Genomic DNA, 10,181 nt, shown 5'->3' on the forward strand with positions numbered 1-10,181 from the left:
TTTCATCGTATATATCGTCTCTGTCGGGTGGAAACCTCATACTGTACGTCCAAAAACTGTTACTTTTCTCGATTCAAATTCAAAAATAGCAGATCGACAAGCTCTTGTGGATCTGCTACTTTTGATGCTTTTGTTTTGGACGCTGTAGTATGACCTAGTAGGGCGGCGTTAATTCAGGGGAAGAAATGTTAGAATGGCGGAACGTAAGAGGTTTCCGCCCGACAGTGACGATATCACAACCTTGTGCAGTACAGCGGTCATTACCAACGTGTCCGGTGTGTCCTCCTTGGATAGACACACGTCACGTGCCACTCCAAGCTGCTGAGGCACTGCTGTGCCCTCACACTGTAAACTCCTGACGGTTGTTTTAATCCTCCGTCCGTCCGTCTGTCTGCGTGTCACAGTCTGTGTGGACGGCTAATCTCCGGCATAGGGCTGTCAAAAAAAATCGATTTGAGTTAGAATCGCGATTCTAATGCCGTCCGATTCAGAATCAATTCTCATTTTCCAAAAATGTACCTGTACCTGACAGGTACATTTGTGCAAAAAAAAAAAAATGCAATGCATTATGGCCTGTGTTTCTGCATAGTGCATTTACTACCAGCTAAGCTAAGCCTGCCAATTGTATTTATTTTACACCTGTTTTAATACTATTGTATTGTATGTTCTGGTATTGAGTGAGAAGAGATTTTGTAACTTTTGTACTGGTTCAAATTTGTGCAAGCTAAATAAATGAGACATGTTCTTACTCCTTTGTGTGTTTAAATCATTCAGTTGATAAAACCTTTACAATTATACAAGCTTTTTACTAAATGTACTCTGCTTTCATGCCAGAAGACTGGAATAGATCATGCTAAAATTCTATTTAATTGTTTTTAATAAAAAATAAAAAACTGCTTTAGAATCGAAAAAAAAAGAATTTTAATCGAGAATCGGAAAAATCGAAAAGATCGTTTTTGAATCGAATCGTCACCCCAAGAATCGGAATCGAATCGAATCGTGGGACACCTAAAGATTCGCAGCCCTACTCCGGCACCAGTGGCCCGGCGGTCGACGTGAAGCTGTGCACACACACACAGACTCCCTAAATGCCAGGGCAGAACCTCTGCCCCAACCTTTTCACACGGATGCCACTGCAGGAGGAGCATTTCTTTTTGACATAGAAGTGCATGTGATCAAGTCGGATCTGTCCGATTTTTCATATTCCTGCAGAGACCAGTGCTCAGTGCAGTTCTAGATTTATCGTTATAAAACAAATGCGACTTAAGCCTTATATGTTCTGTTGACCGGGGTACCCTAGGGCTTGATCCCATTCTGACCTGAGATCAGATTCTAAAAATGTCTATTACATCCTGACAGTTTCATTATTAACCCATTCTGACCTGAGATCAGATTCTAAAAGTGTCTTCGATTTTTCAAAAATAGCAGACCTACAAGCTCGTATCGCGCCACTCGGTGGCGCGATATGAGCTTGTAGATCTGCTATTTTTCAATAGCTAAAGCATAACATGATGCTGACACCAAAATGGGTGCCCGGTCAGAATGGGTTATACTAGGTCTGCATTCCCCCCCCCCCCCTCTCTCTACACCTAATCTTCGCTGAAAATGGATGATCTAAAGCTGTGCGTGCGTGCGTGCGTTTGTGCATGCGTGCGTGTGTTTGTGTGTAACCCTAACCCCGTGTGTTGTATTTCTTCCCAGGCCAAGGAAATGCAGCAGATGGTGAAGTTGGAGCAGGAGATGGATCGCAGACCTGCCTCAGTGGTTTGAGCGACTGACACGAGAGACCTGCACCAAGCGTGTGCACACACACACACACACTCTCTCTCTACCAGAACTTATGCCCTACCTACCTATATTGTATGTCTGCATTTATTGTGGTACCCTGTATTTACACACATACTACACGTACACACGCACGTACGCACACACACACACACACACGCAGTCTGATGTAATCAATATCCTCTCATGTTTTTGATCGACTTCTTTCTATCGGCAGCAGAGTAACTGCAAGTACTTCACACACAGTGTTTGTTTTGTGTGTGTGTGTGTGTGTGTGTGTGTGTGTGTGTGTGTGTGTGTGCGTGTGTGTGTGTGCGTGCGTACGTGTGTGTGTGTGTGTGTAAGGGGAGGGTGGGATATCTATGATTTGACTTACACTACACAGCTGTCCTGTCCTGAGCACTTTATATGTGGTAGGCTAACATAAACAGTGTGGAGAAATGTAGCAGTGCATTACTGTAGGGTTTCTGTACTTCGACAAGAATGTAAAAAGCGTGTGTGTATGTATACTATATATATATATATATATACACTCAGTATATATGTGAAACATATATACATCACTGTATGAAGGAGTGGACAAGCCCCCACATAGTCGTAGCACTGCAACATGTTTGATTTGACAAAGAAATGTGTTGAAGGAGGACTCTGGAGGTAGCATGGACAGAGACAGACTGACAGATGGACGGTACAGTCACATTGACCAATCAAACATGACCCGTGCCCGACGACGGGGCAGCCTGCAAGGGGGATGCACTATATTATAATTTATATATATATATCCCATTCTGACCTGAGATCAGATTCATACGAGGTTTCCACTGGACACACACATTGGTCTGATTATAACCCGTTCTGACCTGAGATCAGATTCTAAAAAAAAAAGTCAGTCGTTCTTCGATAAAAAAAAAAATAGCAGACCTACAAGCTCGTATCGCGCCACTCGGTGGCGCGATATGAGCTTGTAGATCTGCTATTTTTCAATAGCTAAAGCATGACATGATGCCGACACCAAAATGGGTTCCCGTTCAGAATGGGAATATATATATATATATATATATATTATATATACTGTATATAACATGATGCAAAGTGTGAAGTACCATGCACCATTACAGCATGTGTGCCACGGTGTGTGTGTGTGTGTGTGTGTGTGTGTGTGTGTGTGCGCCACTCTGGTGGCTTAATATTATTGGGTGATGCTGCCAAACAGGCAATAATACAGTTGTTGCAGCGACTACTGTATGAATTGGCCTTTATTTTTCCGTGAACTGAAAAAGGGTGAATGAGTGTAACGTTCCCCCCTGTGCGAGGATAAAGTGGTTGTGCGAAGGACATTGTCAAAAGAAAAGTCACGTCGTCATTGGTACAGCAACATGTCAATGCTGGCTGCTGTAATCGTCCATCTGTGTTGTTACTAGGGGGTCTTCAACAGGGGGTCCGGGCCTCAGGCCTACAAGCTGACCTTGTAGAGATTGGCTATTTTCAGCAAAGAGGTTTGGCGTATAGGGGGAAAAGACCCGAGCCAAAGGTCCAAGTTTACAAAGTATTGAAGTCGCTAAATGTCTAAAAACACATTTAACTGAATGAATCCAATAAGTAGTGTGTTGGGGGTCCCTGCTTCTTCTTCTCTCTCTCAGCTAAAGGGTCCATGGCCTGAAAAAACGTTGAAGACCCCTGCCCCTAAGGGATGGATGTCGGGGGGGTGATTGTTATGAACACTAGCGAGATTGGCCCTATATCGTTGTAGTCCTTTTCTCAATACTGGCCCGCTGCTGCACTTATAGAGCACCAAATTAATTGGCCAGTCCTTACATTATGGTGGAATGTCTTTTATTTACAGACACTTTCAGCACGGTACTTTTATCCCAGCAGAAGTAATCTCGCCAGGGTTGTTTCCCCGGTGGTTAACGCATCGTTGAGGTCAAGTATACTCCCTCAGTTCTTCTCACCATCAGCGAAGCCAAAGGCTTTGTAATCCTCATCATTTCAGTTCTCAGCGCTGACCTGCCTTTGCTGTCTGGGGGAGATTATGCAGAATAACACCAGGCTTATAACACAAAAGCTTAAATACATGGCTATCACACACCAGCCATGCCAGCGGGGGATTAGAGACAGGGTTGGTCTCCCTGGAGTCCCAGCCCTGGCGACAGTGAAACAGGTACTGTAGATGTCCATGGCCATACTTGGGTCCGCTGGACTTTCCCCAGCCATTCCCACGCCGGCGATCCTTATTTGGAAGCCAACATGACATTCACTTTGTCAGGTGACAATTTTTTTGTAGGGCAAGACATGTCGAAGGCGTTTGTTTGAAATATCAATAAGCCTTTAGACATGGGGTATGTTCATTTGAGGATCTCTCATTTATACTTTTGTCAGACGACATTTTCCACACGAGTCGCTCGACAAACGTGTCACTCCGTTTTGCCATGTTGCCAAAGGGTCAAAACGCGACAAAGTCTAAATAAGCTTTCGGTCGTGTTGGCACAGTCGGCATACATGCAATGAAAGAATTGCATTGCTTAAAGGTACTGCTCCCAGACGAGATTTATGGGCAGTGGGCACTATAGTTGTCATGCACCTGTGTGGTCGGGCTTTCACATGCACAGCATAGACGCTGAACTGAACCTGTGTGGTCGGGTTTTCACGTGCACAGCATAAGACGCTGAACCTGTGTGGTCAGGCTTTCATTCACGTGCACAGCATAGACACTGAACCAAGACAGTCGTCCGGAAAATGACGACACAATACGATAAGACAAACACGGGGAAACTAGAAGGGAGGAGAAAGCACCTCTAGGTATTTTTGTGTCCTTTTTTAAAAAATGCTGTTATGCTGTTTTAGTCTGCTGTAACAAATGAAAAGGGTAGAAGAGATGCTATTGTATATACTGGAATGTATGTAGGTTAATGTACCCTTTTTTATTTTATTTTTATTTACCATTAATGTGTTTGATGGTTCTCCCTTTGGTCAAGGGCTTGTTAGACCTGTCAGACACTGGGAAACACGCTTATGAAACCACTGAGTTTTACTCTGACTTTTCTTCATTTTACTGTATGTGATTCCTCACCCCCCACACACACTTCTGATCTGACAGTATCACACCACAGTATAACGCTCTCACCACATATCTAGTGCAGATACAAGTTCCGTTTAGTTTTATTTTTGAAAAGTGCTTTTATTGAAAACTCCTATGCTTTCAAACGTGCCACTCGATGTCTGTTAGGACGTTTTAAATTATTTTATGAAGGATAAAATGACAGAATTAAGGGGTTATTTATATAAAGGTATATATAAATAAATATACATATAATATATACATATTATATATTAGATATAGCGTGTAGTTTAAGACTATATTATGTTTGTTAGAGGCTTTTTTTGCACTAGTCGAATGTTATTTTTTCTGTTGTGCGACTAACTGTAAACTTTTGGCTCTCTAGTTTGTTGAAGAAAGCACATTATTTTTGCAGTCGCTGATTCGGTCTCCTCGTTTTCTATCTCATCTTTTATTTTCCGTTTTCTATTTTTAACTGTAGCTTGTCGGCGGACCGTTCTGTGCGTGTTTCTTTTGTAATTATATCGTATTGTTGGAACTTCTAGCAATGAAAAGAAAACAAATGTTGTTATCCAGCTCCTTTAATACTGTTTTATAGTATGTGTACCAATAAAATATCCAGGTGGAAAGTGAAGCCTGATCTGTCTGGATTCTTCATTTCTGTTCATTTAATTCGTTTTTTAGTTTTTTAGTCAAAATGCCTTTTGAACCGAAGATGTTTTAGTTGTTGTTTTTTTTACCTGTGTTGCAGGAAATTAAAACTATAAAAACAGCTGCCTCAAGGCAATGACAGAGTATTAAAGGGATTGTGACATTAAAAAAAAGGTTTTGGAATTGTTCTTGTTTTTTTTTAGGTTTTCTAATCTCAATTGCACCCAAAAAACATGAACTTTTAACATTCAGTAGATTTTCTGTGATCTGGGGTTTTCTGGCTCAAACAGGTGCTCTGATTTGCCGGCAGTAAGTGACATCACTTACTGCAAATCCCATATATGTCAATGGGATTTGCCAGCAGATGTCACTGTTTCACTGTGTTGCCTGTTTTCATTGTAGCTCAAAAGGCCCCAAAAACCCCAAAGAAAACTTCAGACCACAGAAAATCCACTGAATGTTCAAAGTTCAGGTTTTTTGGGTGTAATTGAGGTCATAAAACCTAAAAGAAAAAGAAAAAGAAATGAAAATGGATGTCATAAAACCTTTAAATGTAGTATTGCCATTTCGTATGAAATGGCAGTAAGTTATCGGGTATCTTAATAAATGTTCAGGGATGCAACAATTTGACAGTAACCATACGGTGTGTTTTTAGTTTTTTTTTCATCACTGCTAGTGGAGAAAGGAGAAGAAGGAGGAACGTGGTAAGTTATACATTATTTGAGCTATTATCTGTTTGTATATTTAATTGCAGTGTCTGTATGTCACTCTGCATCCACCAGAGGGTGCTGTTTTGTCATTTAGTCCTTGCCATTCTTTTTCTTTCCTGTTTAAAGGACCACTTCACCACTTTTCAACCTATCTTCATATAATAGGTCCTCACTAATAATCATGAAAAAATGGCACGATTTTTTTCGACTCAGTCTGTGTCTCATAGGACGGCTGTGGGCAGTTTAGAAACTGTCTTCCAGTGACATCATCATTAGGCAGATTTTTTTTTTAACAAGATCTTTTTACAAAGATATTTAGATTTTCATTATCGTGAGAACGATGGCTTCCATTTTCGCATTGCAACTTTTCAGGACTAGAAAGCCTGCAGTTTCTATTAGCTTGTATTCCCCATCGATGATGTCACTGGAAGACGGTTTCTGAACTGCCCACAGCCCTCCTATGAGAAACAATTTTTTCATGATTATTAGTGAGGACCTATTGTATGAAGATAGGTTGAAAAGTGGTGAAGTGGTCCTTTAAGTACTAGTCTATGAAAATAAATGAAATAATGCATCAGTTGCAGTAATAATGCACCAATTGAAAAGGTATATCATATATTTAATGTGTTATAATGTTATTATAGATTATAATTATTATTACAGATTAACAGCGCTGTAGTCACAGTGAAAAACAAAAGAGGGTATAACAGATCTAAGCATATCTGTGCCTCTTCAAAGGTAGACCTACGTGAAAAATGAAAACGGCTTGTGTGCATGTGTTTTTGCTGCTTAGGCTATTCCTTTTGTTGCCCTGTCTAAACTGCAGTAACGTGTATATAATGTGAGTGACTCACACAACCTGCAGTGCAGCCTGATGGCCTAAAAGTCTAATATCTCCTCCCCCCCCCCCCAAACGAGAGGAAGTTCCCTTTGGCTTAGTTGTTAAGATATGTTGGCTTTCCAGGCGGTTCGAATCCCGGGCGTTACATATGAACCGTTTTCAAATAACTGGCTCAGTTGGTTCCCAAAACAGTAGACGATCTACAATGCGGCGAAGCGACGCGTTGTGAGCTTGTATTTTCGTTTGGGTCCTGCATGGGCGAACATCTCATTTCTCTTTTGGGTCACGCACTCACGGTTAAAACGTTTGGGAACCACTTCAATATGTACTCTGCTCAGCTTCAGCTATAACCAAATCATCGCTATGGGGTGATCAGCCAATCATAAGCCAATGTTTGTGTTTACACAAACCCGGAAAGCTGGGCATATAGCAGGGGCTAGCAAAAATATTGAACAAGTGAAAAGTGGGCTATAGCCTAGGCCTAATCGCTTCGAACAAAACCTACTCCATTGGACCCTTAAACTGTCTGCTAAGGCAACTAACGTATAGGCTACTTGTCGCTGTCCATGGTGCTGAAGTTGCTTCGCCTTTTTCCAAGTCGCTTGCTTGCCCGCCCTCCCCAACTCAAAACATAATTTCCGCGACTGTGGTCTTACCGTCTTTCCTACAACTGTGAAGCATTATGGTTCACTAGTCTATACAAATATGGTCATTAAGTCATATAGGCGGGTTGGATTATTCCCCGAGTAACCCGGCTATTATTAAATTTACAAAATGAGCCTGTATTGTATATACGTTGTTGTCGACCTATACATTTGATGTTATCAAACCGAGTCTATTCCCGTGTTTAGTAATACCACATTTGCATGAGAATGTCTCTTCCGCAGAGGGGGAAAAGACGATTGACCAATTATTGTATCTCCTTTGTCCTCATCACGTGTCTCTTCTACTTGTGCTCTTGTGCGTTCAAACTTTTGTTGCTCAGACCTTTGGAGTAGTCGGCACTCTCTCTCTCTCTCTCTCTCTCTCTCTCTCTCTCTCTCTCTCTCTCTCTCTCTCTCTCTCTCTCTCTCTCTCTCTCTCTCTCTTGCAGCTATAATGCATGGCCTAATCACATTCAGCGAGAACTAATTTGATTCACATGCCCCAGACCCACTCACGTGCAGGTGTCTCACTCTCTGGATCCCGTTATTGTTATGTTTATAAGCTAATCATTTCCATTAAAAAAGACTGGACAAAGCGTATGAGGTTTGCGTTGTCCTGGCAACTCCGCAGATTTCATCCACTATATAAAACAGCAGTGAAAGGGCGCCTTAGGGTCAGGCGATGAGCGCTGATGATCTGGGAGAGAGCTTTCACTGAAACTTGCTCCCCGAGCCAACAACCCGTCTCCTGCACGTAACCACCGCATATAACTTTTAGTTCACAACCTGTCACACACACAACGATGTCTAAAGGACAACAAACTGGTACCGAAATCCTCCTGGAGGCTATGTCTAAAGACAAAGTCCACTTGGCGAGGTTCGTCCTCGACGCGCTGGACGGGGAAATCGTCGATTCCAAGATGGATGGCGGCGCGCAGACCCCGCTCATAATCTCTGTTCTTTTACCCGACGGCCAGGCTCGGTCCAAATTCATGGAACTCCTGCTGAAGAGAGGCGCCGGCGTGAACTGTCGGGGCGAAAACGGACGCACTGCTCTGAGCTACGCGTGTGAAAAGGGCTACTTGGAGGCAGTGAAGACCCTGATAAGAAATAATGCGGATCCTGAGATTGTCGACACCTGGGGGAACACTGCGCTGATGTACGCCACAGTAGCTGGGCACTCTCCCGTTGTCGAGTTCTTGGTGAGAGCTTTTAAGAGGTTGGGTCTTCAAATACACAGGCGGAACAAAGTTGGCAATTCGGCGGTTAATTTGGCCAAGTTTCTTGGCCACACTGAGTGCTTCTTTGCACTCACAAGTAACTCAAAGAAAAGTCTAGAGCGTGCGCTAGGAGGCGCTCATGGAATCGCATGCTGGCCACAAGTTACTTCCGATTGCAGCGTAAAGTTTGAGAACCTGGAATCTTTAGAACAGAGACTCAAGGCTCTCCAAGTATGTCCCCCGTGCGAAAAGCCGTCGGCTCAAGAGGTAGCAGGGCAGCCAACACTTGGTCGGAGAAGAAGATCGTTGATGGACTCGTTGAGGGGTCGCCTTCGGTCGATTGGTTCTATTGAAGAGTTTGAGAGAGAAGATTACTCTCCTACCTCTCCACAAGAAGACCTGGCGTTCTCCAGCGGCTTTAAGTTTAACCCTAAGCCCCCTCCGCGGACAATCAACCATTCCCCCATTTGCTGGAACCCCCCCACAGCCGTGGAGAAGTTGCCAAGTACAAGTGACCAACTGCCCTCTCTGAGTCCGGGACACAAGCCCACCGCCTCCGCCCCCCCGAACCCCCTTAGAATCCTGTTGACTCCTATCCTCACCAACAGCAGTGGGAATGAGTTGGCTATAGACACACAAGAAATGGCAGGCTTCAAAGTGAGACAGTTCAACGACAGCTACTATCAGAAGAGGTGCAGTTTACCCACAACAAGCATCCTCGGTCCCGCTCCTCCTCCAGACCGTGCCCTAATAATGGCTTTACACAAATCCAAAACAACCGTACGGAGGCGCGCTGCAACATCGCCCGCCGAGGCTGCGACTCGCGCCCCAATAAGTAACGCGTCAACGTCGCCCAGTGCTCTGTCCGTGCTGAGCACCATGAGGCTTTTCCGCCGCTTCACCTTCCCGGAGTGTAAACCTGCAGGGAGGGAGCCTGGCGCGTCGTGCAGCAGCAGCGCGCAAAGCGACGAGGATTCGGCGGCGGCGGCTTCAGTGCGCGGCATTCCGCGCTCGGAGACGTACCCCCAGGACAGGAGGCACCCCCAGGTGGGCAGCAAGCTCAGCATCGACAGCATCAGCGCCGTGAAGTGCGAGTTTGACTTCCATTTCAGAATGCCCTCCTCTTAAATAGCCTATACAGTGAGCGCGTCACATGCGTAAAAAACGCCAATCGGCCACTTGGATAGGTTCGCTTTAACTTCTGTTTTGAGTTCCAAGCACTTTTAAAAATAGATCTATATCTCTGGGTTTTTTGTGCAGCGATAGTGGCCT

General features: G+C 43.8%; 1 protein-coding gene across 1 annotated transcript in view; it reads left to right on the forward strand.

Annotated features, from left to right (window-relative positions):
- Positions 1–2,549, forward strand: part of plcb4b (phospholipase C, beta 4b) — a 90,549-nt gene extending 88,000 nt beyond the window's left edge. The window contains exon 30 of the mRNA XM_083790629.1: positions 1,702–2,549. Coding sequence (XP_083646755.1) covers positions 1,702–1,778 — 77 coding nt within the window. The 3' untranslated portion in view covers positions 1,779–2,549. The remainder of the gene's footprint in view (positions 1–1,701) is intronic.
- The last annotated feature ends 7,632 nt before the right edge of the window (positions 2,550–10,181 follow it).

Source organism: Protomyctophum parallelum (genome assembly GCF_964188405.1).
Source record: "Protomyctophum parallelum genome assembly, chromosome: 19".
Classification (NCBI taxonomy): Eukaryota; Metazoa; Chordata; class Actinopteri; order Myctophiformes; family Myctophidae; genus Protomyctophum; species Protomyctophum parallelum.